This window comes from Aegilops tauschii, chromosome 6 (genome assembly GCF_002575655.3).
Source record: "Aegilops tauschii subsp. strangulata cultivar AL8/78 chromosome 6, Aet v6.0, whole genome shotgun sequence".
Lineage (NCBI taxonomy): Eukaryota > Viridiplantae > Streptophyta > Magnoliopsida > Poales > Poaceae > Aegilops > Aegilops tauschii.
The window spans coordinates 4,018,550-4,037,257 of record NC_053040.3 but is presented as its reverse complement, the minus strand read 5'-3'; the positions used below and the strand labels follow the sequence as shown (position 1 = coordinate 4,037,257).

General features: G+C 46.1%; 2 protein-coding genes and 1 pseudogene across 2 annotated transcripts; all 3 read left to right on the top strand.

The window, feature by feature from the left end:
• The first annotated feature begins 319 nt into the window (after window positions 1-319).
• Window positions 320-6,745, top strand: LOC109742878 (extra-large guanine nucleotide-binding protein 3). The gene is made up of 9 exons (XM_020301973.3): window positions 320-1,577; window positions 1,686-1,823; window positions 3,811-3,915; window positions 4,024-4,206; window positions 4,521-4,698; window positions 4,776-5,020; window positions 5,391-5,563; window positions 5,635-5,823; window positions 5,932-6,745. The coding sequence occupies exons 1-9, from the start codon at window positions 576-578 to the stop codon at window positions 6,317-6,319; spliced, it is 2,601 nt and encodes an 866-aa protein (XP_020157562.1). The 5' UTR covers window positions 320-575; the 3' UTR covers window positions 6,320-6,745.
• A 2,321-nt stretch (window positions 6,746-9,066) lies between these two features.
• Window positions 9,067-9,600, top strand: LOC109742886 (uncharacterized; annotated as a pseudogene).
• Window positions 9,601-13,580: 3,980 nt separating this feature from the next.
• On the top strand, window positions 13,581-17,251 carry LOC109742885 (putative F-box/kelch-repeat protein At3g17540). The gene is made up of 6 exons (XM_073501568.1): window positions 13,581-13,664; window positions 13,819-13,876; window positions 14,170-14,821; window positions 15,084-15,336; window positions 16,118-16,186; window positions 16,699-17,251. Exons 2-6 carry the CDS (start codon window positions 13,842-13,844, stop codon window positions 16,710-16,712), a joined length of 1,023 nt encoding a protein of 340 aa, XP_073357669.1. The 5' UTR covers window positions 13,581-13,664; window positions 13,819-13,841; the 3' UTR covers window positions 16,713-17,251.
• The last annotated feature ends 1,457 nt before the right edge of the window (window positions 17,252-18,708 follow it).

The window sequence follows — 18,708 nt, the reverse complement described above, 5'->3', positions numbered from 1 at the left end:
CCACCCCGGACGTCCCCTGGCGCCACCTTGATGTTTTGCTAAATGCCGATGATACGATCAAATTCAATTCAACTACTAAGGTTGTTGTCGACAACGGTGACAACACCTTTTTTTGGGTAAGATGGTTGGATCGAGAAAACCTTATCGTTTCAATTAATAATTAATTAAAAACAGAAACTACTCCCCCATCTCATAATGTAAGACTTTTTTTGAGTTTCTCAATATATGCCTGAAACTTTTCTAAATAAAAAGTACATACCTGAAACTTTTTTCAGTTGTTAGGTTATTCACATAATCACATTCACAAGTACTATGTACCAAGTTGCCAAAAAAATCGATTCCTCCACTCCACAGCGCAGCAGCATCAGCAACTCCTCCTCCACCTTTCCTCTTCCTCTCGCCACCACTTCCCCTACCCGAGCCCAATCCCTCCCCCTCCGCCGCGCCGCGCCGTGGCGTAGCCCAGCCCAGCCTCGTGGCCGCCGCCGGCGCCCCATCTCAAGCATTGGGTTTTTGACGGGTAAAGGCGCGACCTTTTAGCGCTCCGGCGCCGTCCAGTCCAGATCCGCCGCGCCATGGCGGAGGCGGAGTCGGCGGACGGCGGCAGCTGGCAGGAGATGATGCGGCGGATCCTGCCCCCCGGCGCCCCCGTCCCGGAGGAGGCGCCCAACCTCGACTACTCCATCGCGCTCGTGTACGACGGCCCGCCGGTGCCCTACGACCTCCCCCGGGTGGACCCGGTGGAGATCCCCGCGGAGATCCCCACGGCGGAGCCGGCGTCGGGCCCCCAGACCCTCGGGGGCGGGGGACGAGGGGTTCCCGTGGCGCCGGTGGTCGAGCCGATCCGCCTCCCGGTGTCCCGGATCGCCCGGTGCGCGGAGCCTGCGGGGGCCGCCAGGCAGGGCGGCGACGGCGACGGCGGGGGCGGCAGCTCGGAGTCGGTCAACTCGGTGCTGCAGAACGGGGAGTTCGAGGACGAGGACGACGACTCCCGGTCGCGGTCGCACGGCTCGGCGCAGAGCTCGCCGGGGACGGGGAGCCGGGACGGGAGGAGGGCTCCTGTGGTGACCTTCGGGTTCACGCCGGACAGCAAGTACGGCGAGAGCGGCGACGACATGTCGGAGCAGTACGTGGCGGTCACCAAGCAGGAGAAGAGGCGGCGAAGGAGGAGGATGGCGTGCAACCGGTGTGGGAAGAGGAAATGGGAGAGCAAGGAGGCCTGCATCGTCTGCGATGCGAGGTACTGCGGCTACTGCGTGCTGAGGATGATGGGGTCGATGCCCGAAGGCCGCAAGTGCGTCAGCTGCATTGGGGGGCCGATCGACGAGTCGAAGCGGTCAAAGCTTGGGAAGAGCTCGAGGACACTCGCGCGCTTGCTCAGCCCGTTGGAAGTAAGGCAGATTTTGAAAGCCGAGAAGGAGTGCCAAGCGAACCAGCTTCGACCAGAGCAGCTTATCGTGAACGGCTGCCCGTTGAGGCCGGAGGAGCTGACCGACTTGCTTAGCTGCTCGCGGCCACCTCAGAAGCTCAAGCCTGGTAGATATTGGTACGACAAGGAGTCGGGCTTATGGGGAAAGGTAAAATTCAGTAACCATCGATCAGGAGCGCGCAGCTTATGTATATATGAGTTGAGCTGGATTTTGTTTGTGCTAATAATTTGCCTCCTTTTCCATATCATGTCATAGGATGGACAAAAGCCAGACAGGATTGTTAGCTCTAACCTCAATTTCAGCGGCAAGCTTCACGCCAAGGCCAGCAACGGCAACACCCAGGTTTATATAAATGGAAGGGAAATTACAAAGAGTGAGCTCAAAATTCTCAAGGTACAAAAAAAATTACTTCCATTTCTAAAAATTACCCCAGCTAGCATCTTCTCTCACCATTTGGCAAGTATTTATTTATTCGTCTAGGTTGCTTATAGATATATTGCTTTTATGGGAAATCGTGAGGATTTAGGTGCGGCACAACTGTTAAGCCCCCTTTGGTTTGGCTATAAGGATATAAGAACTCACTGCTCTAAGAAGGGATAATTTAATGTCTAAACTTATCTATGCTTTGAATAGCATTTATTTTCCGTTACAGCTGCGTTCACTTAAGCATCCTTTTTTCTTCATGGCTAATGATGAGATCCACGCAATCATTACGGATACATCAGATTCCGACAAGAAAAGGGAACAACCAGTTTGTTCGTTAAATTTTCAGTTTGTCATGTGACACGATAAATGCCATATCCATTTTAAGACTTCCTGGTTCACCACAAATTAGGATTTCCCCGTAAATGTAACGGTTTTGTCGTTCTGTAGAGCGCTCTATTAAATATTTATTCATGAATGGAAGTTCCCTGCTGTAGCTAGGACTAGTAACCGGCACTAGCAGTGTAGCACCTTCTGCTCTGTTTTCGTTCAGCGCCATTGGATACGCGGCCATGATTTAAAGAGTCCCTGCACCTGCAGAGGCAAGGAATGTGCCTTTGAAGGGCTCTTTCCTCGCATCATTTGGATCTAAGAGCCCACTGCATTCAGAAGGGAAAAATTAGTGTCTAAACTCTTATGTATGCTTTGCAATAGCATTTATTTTCCGTTACAGCCGTGTTTACTTAAACATCCTTCTCTTCAAGTCTAATAATGAGATCCATATGATCATTACTAAGATAGATCAAATTCCGACAAGAAAAAGGGTCAACCAGTTTGTTTCACTAAATCTAATAATGAGATCCATGTGACAAGACAACTGCCATATCCCTTTTTAAGATTTCCTAGTTCACGACAAATTAGGGTTTCCCCATAAACGCAATGGTTTTGTCGTTCTGTAGAGCTCTCTGTTAAATATTAATTCATGAATGGAAGTTCCCTGCCGTAGCTAGAACCAGTAACCGGCACCATATGCTCTGTTTTAGCTCAGCACCCTTTTGCCCTAGCTATAATTAGTCTTTGGACTCTTATCTATGCTTTCCAATAGCATTTATTTTCCGTTATAGCTGCGTTTGCTTAAGCATCCTTTTCTTCATCAAGCTAATAATGAGGCGTTAACTAGGAAGTCACAAGATCAGTCAATGAAGCAAGTGACGACAGATAGTAAATTGTTTTCTATGCACCAGTGTGATTTGATACCCTGAGATATGAGTTATTTATTCACATAAAGTGCAAACGATTTGATACCCTGAGACGTGAGCACATTAGTTTGAATCTCAATATATTATATTGGTTGGCTTGAAATACCATATATTTTGCCATTTGTTTCCAGAAATTGAAATTATATACTCTGTTGTTTTAACGGCAACCACCCCCAAACTCAAAGATCCAGGAGTAGGATATAAGTACCAAAAGAAAAAGGAACAACCAATTTGTTTCATTAAATTGTCATGTGACACGATGACTGCCATATCCGTTTTAAGACTTACCAGTCACGACAAATTAGGACTTTTTCCTTTCATAAATGCGATGGTTTTGTCATTCTGAGTCCTGGAAACAGCCTCTTGCAGAAATGTAGGGAAAGGCTGCGTACTATAGACCCAAAGCGGTCGGACCCTTCCCTGGACCCTGCGCAAGCGGGAGCTACGTGCACCGGGCTGCCCTTTTTTTTAAATGCGATGGTTTTGTCATTCTGTAGAGCGTTCTATTAAATATTAATTGATGAATGGAAGTTACCTGCTGTAGCGAGGACCAGTAATCGGCACTACCACCTTATGCTCTGTTTTAGCTCAGCGATCTTGGATACACACCCATGATTTAAAGAATCCCTGTACCTGCGGAGGCAAGCGACGTGCCTTAGAAGAGCTCTTTTCTCACATCATTCGTTTCATGCTTGCAGGTTGCACATGTTCAGTGTCCACGTGATACACATTTCTGGGTTTATGACGATGGTCGTTATGAGGAAGAAGGACAGAACAACATCAAAGGAAAAATATGGGAGTCAGTAAGTATCTTAGTTATAAAAGGAATTCCAGCCTGTTGTTATTTCCTTGAAAGCTTAAGCTAGGTGTGATTATTTCTAACAATCTTCTCCTTTTCTTTTTGTGACCAGGCCTTGACACGTTTTGCATGTGCGTTGTTCTCACTTCCGGTGCCTCCTGGGGACTCTAATGGAACCAAGGACGAAATTCCCTTTGTACCAAGAGCAGTCCCTGATTATTTGGATCAGAAACGAATCCAGAAACTGTTGCTTCTTGGACCACCTAGTGCTGGTACAAGCACTATATTTAAGCAGGTCTGATCCGGTTCCACACCACTTATGCCTAGAATTACTTGCAGTCATGCCCTGCAATTATGTGATGTAGCATTATGTATTATCTGATCCCTCGCACAAACCTGAACTAGGCTATACCTGAGATTTGCTATGATGTTCGTATAGTGCAATCAGAAGAATGTTTTTTTTACTGAGTTTTCACGAGTCATGGTTCATCCAGTGGAGTTGTGTTGTCTCTACCATGCAGTTGTGTACATACTTAGAAGTTATAAATTATAACCTGTGCTAGTTCTTGCAAGTTTCATGCTGATATGTGTTCTCCTTCTGTGTCTCAGGCTAAGTACCTCTATGGGACAAGGTTCACCCAAGATGAACTTGATGCTATCAAATTAATGATCCAAAGCAATATGTTCAAGTATCTCGGAATTTTGCTAGAAGGTCGTGAGCGTTTCGAGGAAGAGGCTTTGTCTAGATTGGATCAAACAATCCCAGAGGATGAAGCAGCACAAAAAGGTAACCTTTTCAAGCCATTTACTCCTGTTTGTTTCTTCAGGCACATATGCTCTGTACTTAACTGTTCATCTATGCAGATGAAAATAAAGCTAATGGTCCAGATTCATGTATATACTCAATAAATGCAAGGCTGAAGAAATTCTCCGATTGGCTTTTGGATATCATCGCAATGGGCGATCTAGATGCATTCTTCCCTGCCGCAACTCGTGAATATGCTCCATTTGTCGATGAGATGTGGAAGGATCCTGCCATACAAGCAACATATAAAAGAAAGGATGAGTTGCATTTTCTCCCTGATGTTGCTGAGTACTTCTTGAGCAGGGTATGGATTCAGAGCTTTGAAATTAACTTATTTCAACCTTATATGATAAGATGAACTTGTAGCATTTAACTGAATTTCACTAGATTATCGTTTTCGGTTACAGTAATAATTTACGACTTCCAGAACATATGCTAATGTTATATATTCAGTCTTACCAATTTGAAATATTCAACACATAGCGTCTATTCTTATGTTAAATCTATCTTCGAAGGATTTCTAATCTCTGTTCCATATATCTTAATTTTGTATTTATGTTGGACTGTTAACAATAATATTTTCATTATTTTCATGTTCTAGTTTTGGACCGTGTATAGTTTTTCTGTTTTCAAGTTATTCAACTCATTTGTCCATACATGGCATCTGTGTGCAGGCCATTGAGGTATCAAGCAATGAGTATGAACCTTCAGAGAAAGATGTGATCTTTGCTGAAGGCGTAACACAGGGGAATGGGCTATCTTTCATCGAGTTCACCCTTGATGATCGCAGCCCCATGTCTGAACCTTACATCGACAACCCAGAGGCGCATTCTCAGCCTCTCACCAAGTAATTAATCTCTTAACCTCTTTCATGCCTCTCACTGTGTACACTCAAGTCTAACATGTGCTGCTCCTCAGATTTCAGCTGATCAGAGTCAGCGCCAAGGGCATGAATGATGGCTGCAAGTGGGTGGAAATGTTTGAGGATGTCCGCATGGTGATATTCTGTGTTGCACTCAGTGACTATGACCTAGTGGGAACCCCTGTGAATGGCAATCTTCAGAACAAGATGATGCAAAGCAAGGAGTTGTTTGAGGCTACTATCAGGTATGCGAAACTTTTTCCATGACCACTACTCTTGGTGCTGGTATCATGGTCTTCAGAATGGAAGTTCCAAAAATGTGACTCAACCATTTTTCACTTGTGTTGGACCAGGCAACCATGCTTCTGCGACACGCCATTCGTGCTGGTGCTCAACAAGTACGACCTGTTCGAGGAGAAGATCAGCCGAGCCCCGCTGACGGCGTGCGAGTGGTTCGGCGACTTCTCCCCGGTGCGGACGCAGAGCAACAACCAGACTCTCGCCCAGCAGGCCTACTACTACGTGGCGATGAAGTTCAAGGAGGCGTACAACGACCACACGGGGCGCAAGCTGTTCGTGTGGCAGGCGCGCGGCCGCGACCGCCAGACGGTCGACGAGGCCTTCAAGTACATCCGGGAGGTGCTCAAGTGGGAGGAGGACAAGGACGAGAACTACTACCAGGAGGAGTCCTTCTACAGCACCACCGAGATGAGCTCCTCCCCCTTCATCCGAGCCGAATGAGACCGCGTCCCCTGCCCCCGCCGAAGGCCGGTTCCTATACTAATGATGCGCCGTTTCGTTTTCGCCGCCAGTCGATTCCGTTTTGCGCCGTACAAAAAATCATTCATTGATTGTTGGTCTGTAAAAAGTTAATCTGCAGGTTTTTGTTCTTCTGATGGATGGGATGTTTTTCATGTTTGTGTCTCTTGGTCCTTGAGATAGAGATGAAGCATGATTGATCTGTTGGTGTGTATTTAGTGAGTGGTACTAGTAGTTTTCTTCTAGTCAGTGCACAGATTGACCTGTTGGCACCAAAATTGATTAATTTCGTTCTGCTGAAACTGCTGCTGTTGGAGTATGTATTCATTTTGGGAAGCAGAGAAAACAAGCAAAGACTTTGCTCTGATGATGATAATAAACAATAAAAAGAAAGACTTCGCTCTGCAACATTTGTTTTCTTTTTGTTCAGCTGAGGAAAGCATTAAGCATCACACTTTTTTTTTGTTGGCTTGGTTTTTGCCCTTGAATTGTTCACTAATTTTTCTTCCCTCGTGTCATCTAATTCCGAACGAGGGAGTAATATATTTATGTGCTTCATATATCCAGTTACAATATTTATGATGAACTCGCAAAACGTCTTGTGCGTTGCAATGGGAGAAAAAAAAATTCATAATCTCCGACGGCCCGAGATACAGTATCACTCTCATTTTCAAGAAATCGTGAACAATTTTTGAAAATCATGAACATTTTTTAAACTGATGAACATATCTGAAATCGTGAACATTTTTCAAATTCGTAAACATTTTTACATATGTTTGAACATTTTCTAAAAACATGGACATTTTTGAATTCATTAAAATTTTATACTATTTGCAAACATTTTAAAAAAACAGTGAACATTTGTAAAACATTTTTCTTCAATAGGTGAACATTTCTAGAATCGCGAACATTTTGTTGGAAATTGGTGGACCAATTTCTGAAGTTCATGAACATTTTTTTGATTTAACAAACATATTTTGAAATGCATGATCATTTTTTCAATCAGCGAACATTTTATGAATCAATAAACTATTTTTGTAAGTCACGAACAATTTTTAAATTTTTAGGATATTTTCCAATTCATGAACATTTTTTGAACTGGCAAATTTTGTTCAATTTCATTCACATATTTTAATACATGAACTTAAAAAAAACACTAGCAAAAGAGCCCGTGCGTTGCGACGGAGTAACAAAATTATGTATTCGCCACTTACCATAATTGCTCCATCTCGTCATTTTCATCAATCCATTCATCGTTCAGCCTTTTGCAAGTCTCTTTCAGCCTTTTTCCAAGTTTTACTATGTACACGCCTTTGTGGTTCTCATCATCATATGGAGCAAATAGCAGTTGGAAAGGAAAGGCGGAGGTCAAGGACGTGGAGTATTTGAGCCCGGGCTCAAATGAGCCGCATGAACAGTAAAAACGGGAAAATGAAAAACAAATTCAAAAAATTCTGAATTTTTTTTGTGATAAACTTTGACAAATTTTCTAAGTGCTTGCAAATTTTCATTACGAGATCACATTCGAGGAAGGCGTGACAAAAAAACAAAAATGATGTTCTGAAAATGCTACTTTCAGAAGCATTTTAAAACACTAATTTTGTTTTTTTCCTGCGCCTTCCGCAAATGTGATCTCATGCTGAAAATTTGCAAACACTTAGAACATTTGCCAAAGTATACCATAAAAAAATTCAGATTTTTTTGAATTGTTTTGAATTTTTTACGAATTTACTGTTCATCCGGGCTCAAATGAGCTCGAGCTCAAAAGGATACTTTCCGGAGGTCAAGGCCTACTCTGTGCCATCTTAATAACTGGAGCTTCGATTTATTTTTTTACTTTCCTTGTCAGAAAAATTAATGATATTGATTTGCTTGTATCTGGGTTATATACGCAAGCCAGTGTATCTAAATTAGGATCATCCTCTAATAATTGTGCATGTGCTTTTACAAACACACAAAACTTCAAACAATTGTCGATGTCAACAACATAAATCACTCATTTGAAATCAAGGATGATGAGTTTGACAACAATTGTCACCTAAATGAACCTCATGGAGCTAGTGTTCACATCCCTTGGTAGTAATCGTTATAGCTGCAATACAAGGCTCTGATGTTGCATCAAATATATTTTGGGTGGGATCATGCACATGGAAAACAAATTATACCATCGATGCCGAAGGGTAAGAAAGATGTAGGTTATCAAAAATATATTCAACTTGAAAGCTGCTTCTCCTGTGAGCTCCCACTCGAGGGAAGCGAGGCATGACCTAGTTCCCAACACCTGCGAGCTCCCCATCTCATTGTAAACTTGGCTACTTCTTGTCCCGGTCTCTCCATTAGAGTACCGTCGGCAAACTCACATCTCACCGTGTGCCTCTTCGCTGACTTTATCCGTCTGTCAACGTATTGAATTTTAAAGTATTGAGTGTTTTGTTGCCTTTGTTAACCAAACGTACATACATTCCATCGAGGCATATTTTCCACACTTTATTTACTAGCCGTCCGTGCAAAAGAAAAAGAAAAACACCAAGTGATTTTCTTTTATGGAGCAGAACTAAGGTGATACTGGTATTACGAAGCTATGAATACATTCATTTATTATTATGTTAGAAGAGAAACTATGAGCACATGGGCTTTGCTCTCACCACATAGCAGGCCGGCACTGATTGGGCTGGACTTAGATGGGCCAATATTACAACTCTCCCCTCGCTCTCACGCCTCAAACTTAGATGGGCCGAGCACATCGGCCGTATGCAAGCGCTGGGGCAGCATACTGTCCGACCCGGTGTTTCTCAAACTCTTCCGCAAACACCACCGGAAACCTCCTCTGCTCGGCTTCTTCAGAGGGTATGCTAACAACTTCATTCCTGCCATGGACCCGCCTGACCGCATCCCTGCTGCCCGCTTCTCCCTGCCCAAGAGCAGCACACCGTACCATCAGAATGAATACATGGGCTGCCGCCACGGACTTTCTCTCCTAATCGACAAGTTTGAGAGCCAGGCCGTCGTGTGGGATCCCCTCACCGGTGAAGACCGCATCGTGGCTTTTCCACCAGGGTTCAACAACAGCGTCGTGAGGAGGAATTACTGTGCCTGGCATGGCGCTGTATTGTGCGTCGATGCCGAAGATGGGCATGTCCACGGAGATTGCTTCTCGAGCCCGTTTGAATTGGTTTTGGTCTGTGCTGACTACGATACACCGGCATTTTGTTCTGTCTACGACTCGGCGTCTGGTGTTTGGGGAAATATTTTCTCGACGATGACGATAACAGCTGGAATGCCTAGGTTAAAAAGGCCCAGCATCCTTGTCGGGAATGCACTTTTCTGGTTGATTTGTCTAGGTGAAGTCCTTGTGTTTGATTTCGAAATGCAAAGTTTTGGTCTGATCGAGAAGCCGGTAGAAAACAGTTTTCTGGTACAAAACTCACTCGACAATAATTCTGGATAAATGCATTTTCTCTGAACATGTAAACAATTTTACCATTCTTTTTTGGACCTGGTGATATATGTGGCTTCATTTTCTATCCTGGACTCAACTTCTCATAGAATTTTCATACGGTTTGGGCTTCTTTTGCTTGTAGGCAGGAGAGTTGGGACGAAAGGGGCGGTTCTGGAACTGTGAACACGCTATATCTGCTAACATGCTATCTTGGTCAAACAACTTAGGTAATTTTATCTTTTCATATATCTTTTTTTTGCTTTGTTACCCAATTTACAAGATGCATTTTCAAGAAGCATGCCTTTGTGCCATTTTCCGTTTGTACTCTGAGCCTCCCATATGCACAAAAGTAAATCTGGAATGAGTTGACAATCTTAAAAATTCAGTTTGTTTGCCTCAGATGATAGGCGGTGAGTCACCGATCTCGTAATTTCTACTGCGATCCTACGCAGTTATATGGCAAGAATCTTGAAAACATGTCAGCATATAGGTGGCAGTACAAACTAAATGTTTGCTTATTGTTGTTCTCCGTTTGTAGTATTAGCTTGTATACTGGGGTGATTCAGCTTTGGATATTTTTCGTATAATCTGCACTACGGCAAAGTTAACGCTTATTTTCGGGGATCATACAAAATTTGTTTTGCTGTGAGAGAGCATTACAAATTAGTTTGACTGGGATGACATTGATTGTTCTGCAGGTATTAAGAGTTAAAGTCGGGTTGTTGAGATGCAGCCATGGCTAGTTGGCGTAGGGAAGTTCTTCTGTGTTCCTGAGATGCAGCCATGGCTAGTTGGTGTAGTGAAGTTCTTCAAACCGTGTGTCTATAGTTTCTTCTATTATGTATGCCGGTGGCATGTGATGTGGTTGATGCTGAGATTGCTCTTCTATATATGTAGTATGTAGGTCGTTCAACTTGTATGTACCTGACTTGTCGTGTGAAGTCTTGTATATTTTCATCTGAGACCAGCAGACATTAGTCAAGTTGCATGCCTGGTTAGCGACTCGTGGAGTTGCTTGGGTTGATGCTTAACTCTGTGATGTAAGGTGGATGGGCAGGAAGAAATATCATCTTAGCAGGTTACAGAGTTGGTTGATGAATTTCTGGATTAACTTTACACAGTTTCTTTGTGAAGTCCCCTAACCGTGAGTCTTGGTAGTGATCTAACTGTGATAACGCTTTCTCACAAGTCACATCACCTCTTGCAGCAGAGGCAGACCATGCTTGTATATGCCCAGTTTTACTGCCTAGTAGTGAACACCCATAGCCCCAGTGCCTACTTAAAAGAAACTAAGAATGTTTAAAACCTCTGATGTTTCAGTAATTTGCGTCTCCTGCTCGATGCTTATGCACTTATATGGTTTGGTGTCTGGATATTTGTCACCAATAACTTGTTTTCATGCTTATTAACTTTAGTTGGATTTCTTGGTTGCAAGGCTCACCTGGCTCTTTCTTGGAGGAGGCAAGTCAAAATGAGCATTTGAGTTTTTGCCTGAACTTTGTTTGACTGAAGAAAATTACTGATTTTTTTTTCTTAAATGCTAGTCCTATTCTGGATCTGTCATAGAGATTCTTGTCCAGTGTAAACTGAAGATATCTTCCAGATCATGGACTTGCCATTTCCGACATGTGTCCAATAAGTCGGTCCTCCAGGAAAAGCAGCGGCCTGATTCCCATGAGCCCCGCTCCCCCGCTAGGGTTCCCCTCCCGCCACCGCCGGCCTCCTCGCCTGCTTCCGCCGCCGCCGGCCGCCGGGCGAGCGCCTCCAGGCTCACCCCGCTCCCCCTCCCCCCTCTCCTCCCCACCCCCAGCGGCGCGGCCGCGCACGCCGGAGGGGGGGGGACCTTACCTGCTGTAGCCTCGGACCCTCCGTCCTCCCTTCGCCCCCGCCGTCGCTGGCGAGCTCCGTCGGGCAAAGCCCGGTGGGCGCGACGGCGGCGGGGCCCTTCTCCCCCCTGCTCGTGGGACGCCGGTGCGGGGCGGCCTCCTCGGGCTGCGGCGCTGGACTTCGCGGGATTCAGTAGCTCGGCGGCGGGCTCGCGGAGCGGCCGGCTGGTGGCGGCGTGCCGGTGCCCTGGGGTCTCGTGCATGGCGGGGCGGCTGCGGCGCTCCCGACTCGGGAGGTGGCGCGTGGTCAGCCCCCTGCTGGATCCAGCCGGATCTGGTGGTGGGCGTCGGCCGGCGGTGCGTGGCGGTGGTGGTGCGTGCCCGGCGGCTCCGGCGCTATGAGCTCGCCAGGCGACGCGGGTAGGGCAGCGGCCTGGCGTGGCCGTTGTTCCGGCCGTGGGAGGCGACGTGTGGAGGTCCGGCGGTGGTGGACTCCCGGTGTCGTGGCGGCTCCATGGTGGCTTGGCGGCTCCATGGTGGCTTGGTGGATCTGCTTGCGGCGGCGGCCGGCTTCTCCGGCGTTGGTTTGTCTGCAATCGGACCGTTTCGGCCTTCTCTCCATCTCCTCGGCGCTCGGCGCTACTCCCTTCGAAGGGCTGGCCCTTTCCCATCTGCGGTCCATCGCTCGTCTCGCGCCCGGTGCAGCAGGACCGAGCTCGTCTCGCGCACGGTGCAGCAGGACTGACCTCGTCCCGGCCCCACGGTGCTGCAGGACCGATCTCGTCTCGCGCTCTGGGCTGCAGGATAGGTCGATGGATGCCAGTGTTGGCCGACCTATTGGGTCTCGATGCTGGGGGTGGGCCAGGGGTGCAAAGGCGGATCCTTTTCTGCTCGTCTCTTTGGTTGGGATAGAGGCCGGTCTCCGGTGCGGTGGTGTCAAGGTCTTGGATGCCGGGGCGGCGGCCCTGGTGGCGGTGCATGGTGCTCTTGGGCAGAGCCCGTGTCTTGGCGCTGCCCGGTGACCATGGCCGTGTGGGCGGCGTGGTTTCCGGGGTGTAGCGTTCGGTGGCGGTGAGTGTTGGCCGGGGTGAAAACCTGCTCTATCTTCGGATGGACCGGCGACGGCGAAGCTCGTTCCCTTCTTGAAAGCGTCGTCGCGACTCTCACCGCCCGTTGTGCGGCTCCGGGGGAAACTCTGATCCTTGGATCGGGCGGTGGCGGTGCTCCGGTGTCGTATCCTTCCTGAAGGCACCGCCTTGAAGTCCACGGTTCGTTGTATGTGGCTTCATCTCTTCGTGATAGTGTGCTAGGGGTGGTGTTGCTGCGCTCAGCGCTTTTGTTTCCTGCCTTGGGTGTGTGTGGTGTTGGCGTGCGTTTGTATTTTGTATCGGATGATGTTGATCTTTGCTTTATATATAAAGCGGGGCGAAAGCCTTTTTCGACAAAGCAGCGGCCTGGCGAGAGAGCCAACTCGTTACTGCCGCATCTTGTGGCATGGGGATACGTGCGCATAACGAAAATGCTGCCTCAGATCGTTGCTGTGCTGTCAAAATGAAAATGTTTGGCCGTGATGTTCAGCATTTTTAGCACGGTTTCAGTTTTCTTTGACACAGTGTGGTTCTATACGTTTTGACCTTTGAATCAGGCCCTGCTCCACGATCAATTTCCTTGCAGTACACAGACATCACATTCACAATCTAAGGCAGTCTTCAACCTGACCTTGTAGATTGCTTTTTTTTCCTTGTTCATGCAGTCTTCAACGGCATACGTTAAATACCTCAATTCAGTCTCCATCGCAAAAAAGAAAGAGAGATAAATTCACTCATACTGTGTATTGGTCAATTAGTTCATTACAACATAATACTACACAAAAAACAAGAATTTAAGTAAAGTAATTGAAACTCTGTACTGGTTAAGTAGTTTGTGAATCTTGCTGTGTTGGTGGTAGATCAATTGGAAGAAGCATAATAACATACCGGCGGAGCGGAGAAAGGAGGAGCGGAGCCGCCGGCGACCTCACCCCACCGCCCCGTCTCCGACAGCCACCCACCGGCGATTCGAGGTCAGGCAACCCAATCTACTCGTTCCTCTCCCTCTCCATCTAAACTAGTAAATCCGTTCTTCTTTTCTCTTCTTAATTTTCCCTAGTAGTAAAAATAAACCCTAGCTAGATTTCCCCCTCCGAATCAAACCCTAACAATCCTCCCTTGCTGCAGCTGTGGGGAGATAGGTGCTTCTAATGGATGCTGCTGCTGAGGTTCCCCAAGGCCAAGGGTAAGATTCCCAATCCAGTTCCTTTCCCTCTGCATTACTTTGTGTACGCTATTATATATGCTGGATGGATGTAACATATGTGTGAGTGCGGCACTTACTTTGTGTATGGTATATGCTCGATGGATGTGCATATGTGTGTGGGATAATGGGAGAAACCAGTTGATTCATCATTACTCGTTGTATGCTATGCTATTCTATTGATCATGGATGTGCATATGTATGTTGGATGTTTAATTTGCAACTTCCCTGATGTGCATATGTGTGTCCATTGATTACATTTCTATTCATACCAGGGCCGATCCCATTCCCAGCTCGCCGCGTGTGGACCGGAAGAGGCGGCGCCGTACTGTGCCGCTGGCCGGCCCGGTGTCCAAGGTGCTTGGCTACGACAACCTCCTCATCGAGATCCTCGTCCGCCTCCCTCCGAAGCCGTCCTCGCTCCCCCGCGCGTCCATGGTATGCAAGCGCTGGGGCAGCATCCTCTCCGACCCCCAGTTCCTCAAACGCTTCCTTAAGCACCACAGGAAACCTCCTCTGCTCGGCTTCTTCAGAGGGTATGCTAAAAACTTCATTCCTGCCATGGACTCACCTGACCGCATCCCTGCTGCCCGCTTCTCCCTGCCCAAGAGCAGCATACCCTACCACACCGATGAAGCATACATGGGCTGCCGCCATGGCCTCTCTCTCTTAATCAACATGCATAAGCGCGAGACCGTCGTGTGGGATCCCCTCACCGGTGAAGAGCGCATCGTGGCTTTTCCACCAGGGTTCAACAGTACCTTAATGTGGAGTTACAGTGGCTGGCATGGCACTGTATTGTGCGTCAATGCTGAAGATGGGCATGTCCATGGAGATTGCTTCTCGAGCCCGTTTAAATTGGTTTTGGTCTGCGCTGAGTACAATACACCGGCGGTTTGTTCTGTCTACGACTCGGCGTCTGATGTTGTTAGAATTAATGGGCTAGGCCCATAGCAATTTCTGAAATCTCAAAGACCATGTGTAAAATGGCAAGTGGTGGTGCTAAGTTTAGTCCCACCTTGGAAGTTGAAGAACAGTTGGACCTCTTTATATAGTGGGTTCTCTCCACCACTCTAAATGGTGTGTGAGAAGAGAAAGGGAAAACCACACGCGCGCTCGCTCGCCTCGCCTGGCCGTGGCGTACATGCGACATGCTATTTTGTTGGACCTGAGTATCAAATTATGGGAGAGGAAATCTAGCTGCGATGGTGTTTTCGAATGGGTGCTGCTGCAGAAAACCATTCCACTCGAGGGTATGGTTCCAAGGAGAATGGATTCTGCACTTTTCGTCGGGTATGATGAGGATGCAAATGTGATTGTTCTCACTACTATAACCGGCAACTTCACACTCCAAGTTGACTCGATGCAGATCAAACATATTGTTAAAAGAAACAACATATGTCTTGACACCTTTTATCCCTACAGGAATTTCTATACTGCAGGTAACACGCCCTATCTACATTGCACAAGCAAAAAAGTCCATTTAGTTTGTTTGGCTCGTATTCGTTCCAGTTACTTTTGGTACGTTATTGCGGTAACATTGTTCCTATTATTAGGATTGAGCTAGATACATAAAAATATGTTGTCTTATTTGTTCCTCTGTTGATCTGGTCATCTTATGGTTATCTAATTTCTTGTTATTATAGAGCTCCATTAAATCTAGAGCAGGAATACAAATATTGCTTTGATGCCTGGCCATTGCTAAAGGCTAAATACAATTATGTGCTTGTAATGATCTTGTCATCAGAGGTGGTCTAAAAATTGGAAAGTGGCAATAGCTGCAGTAGTGAAACCATCTGAAGTAATTAAGAAACTGGAACATCTGGGGGCGGCTTAAAGCTTGTTATGTTTTCTTATTCACTATTTTTTTCCTTGCAAGATTAAAATTTAACTTGATTGATATTCACAGAAATCATCAATTCATAATACCATGTGCTCTAATTTTTATCGAAGAGTAGTACTAGTTCATTAATTTCGCGTAGTACTATGCAATACTTGTTATGGAACTCTGGTTTTCCAAGCCGTGCATATTTTATTTTGGCCTTATGGTCACAACTGGCACAAAACTCACTCGACAATAATCTGGATAAATGCATTTTCTCTGAACATGTAAACAATTTTGCCATTCTTTTTTGGACCTAGCGGTATATTTGGCTTCATTTACTATCCTTGACTCAACTTCTCTTCGAATTTTCATATGGTTTGGGCTTCTTTTGCTTGTAGGCAAGGGAGTTGGGAGGAACTTTGAACAGACTAGATCTGCTAACATGCTATCTTGGTCAAACAACATTGGTAATTTTCTCTTTATATATATATATATATATATTTTTTCTTGGTTAGCCAACTTACAAGATGGTGCATAGTCTATGCTTACATTTTCAAGAAGCATGCCTTTGGGTAGAGATACCAGCCATTTCTCCTTTGTCTGAGCCTTACATATGGCTTGGCACACAAAAGTAAATCTGGAATTAGTTGACAATCTTGGAAGTTCAGTTTTTTTGCCTCAGATGATAGGCGGTGAGTCATCAATCTCTTAGTTTCTACTGCGATTGTACGTAGTTATGTAGCAAGAATCTTGAAAACATGTAAGCATATAGGTGCCAGTACAAACTAAATGTTCCCTTATTGTTGTTCTCCATTTGTAGTATTAGCTTGTATACGGGGTAACTCAGCTTTGGACATTTTCTGTTTAATCTGCAGTACGGCAAAGTTAATGCTTATTTTTGGGGATCATACAAAATTTGTTTTGTTGTGAGAGAGCATTACAAATTTGTTTGACTGGGATGACATTGATTGTTCTGCAGGTATTAAGAGTTAAATTCGGGTTGCTGAGACACAACCATGGCTAGTTGGCACAGGGAAGTTCTTCTATTTTGCTTAGATGCAGCCATGGCTAGTTGGTGCAGTGAAGTCTGTAGTTGATGCTCAAATTGTCCTGCTGTGTAGTCTGTAGTTTCTTCTATTTTGCCGAGACACAGCCATACCTAGTTGTATGCCGTGGCATGTGATGTGGTTGATGCTGAGATTTCTCTTCTTGTATGGACCTGTCCTGTCAAGTCGAACTTGTTGGATTTAATCTTGTGAAGTCTTGTATATTATCTGAGATCAGCAGACATTAGGCAAGTTACATTCCTGGTTATTGACTCGTGGATTTGCTTGGGTTGATGCTTGACTCTGCTGATGCAAGGTGGATGGGCAAGAAGAAATAGTCTCTGCTGCCTACTTCAAAGGAACAAAGACAGGTAAAAGTCTTCATTGCCATCATTGTTCGGTTGCTACATACTCCGTGTCTTTGCCTACTTTGGTCTTTCTTTTGCGGAGACAAGTCAAAACATTTGTTCTACTTAAAAATGAAATTTAAGTGTTTTGATGCTTTTTTTCCCCAAATGTGTGCAATGTATTTATATGGGCGTGCGTTGTGTTTCGCTCATGCGCCGCAAAGAGTATTTAACTTGAGAGAACCGTGGATTCGTTTTTGAAAGCAAATCCAGTACTGGATCCTCAGTTAAATTTTTCACACGATTTTGCCACTATTAGTTCTATAAGCTGACTCATCAGTGTGTACTATCACTAGTGCAGAACCGGGCTATAGCACCGGTTCGTAAGACCCTTTAGTGCCGATTCTGCACGAACCGTCGCTAAAGGGCCACCACGTGGCACGAACCAGCGCCGGGGGAGGGGAGCCCTTTAGTACCGGCCACCACGTGGCACGAACCAACGCCGGGGGAGGGGAGCCCTTTAGTACCGGTTGGTGGCACGACCTGCATACGACTAGAAACCCAACCTCTAGTTGGGCCAGGATGCAGGCCCGTATGGGCCTGAAGGACCCATAGGGCAGAAGACTTGCAATAGGCCCACAAAGGCCTGCTTAGAGAGGAGCTCGACACGGTAGTCGCGGCGGGGCTTATAAACCGGTGCGAGCTCCTCTCAACTAGCAAGGTGGGACTAAACATTGTGTACGGCGGGTGGCAGCGCACCCCTTTAGTACCGGTTGGTGGCACGAACCTGTACTAAAGGGGGGTCTTTAGTACCGGTTGGAGCCACCAACCCGTACTAAAGGCCACCACCTCTTTAATACCGGTTCGTGGCACAAACCGGTACTAAAGGTTCGCCACGAACCGGTACTAATGAGCGCCGCCCGCCTAGCCGTTGGAACCGGCACTAATGGTCACATTAGTGCCAGCTCAAATACAAACCGGAACTAATGAGCTGAACATTAGACCTTTTTTCTACTAGTGTATCTTGACAGTATATGTATCGTGGTTGTGTTTCCTTTCAGTTTAAAATTAGAATTTTTATCTGGTGAATGAATTTTTATCGTGGTTGTGTTGTCTGCCCTCTGCTTTGCCTACACACACAAAAAAAAACTATGCCCTCTGCTATCTGAACTTCTTTGGGCATTTCAGCAACAGCAGTAGCTTTGCTCCGTCCGTGACGCATTAGCACTGCTGACAGTCTAGTTCTGGATCAACCGTTGTATAGTTTCTATTGATTTGAATTAGACATAATTCTGTTTCCTGTTTCGGGTTTACCACTTGCAGCTACAAGTCGCCAAACACACATCCGTGATGATACACCTTTGTCATAGTAGGTCACGTTTTCTGTCACGCATGTATATCCGTGACGATTTTATGACAGAATCTAGATAGTCATACTCTACCTAACACGGCATGCCCAACCGCAAACATGTCCAGTACACAAGTCATGGTCAATACGCCGGCCAATGACAAGGGATTGCAGGCGACTACGGTGGTCGTCGACAAAGGGGTGCAAATAGAGAATATTATGGATGAGGCGACTACAGTGCAGGTCAA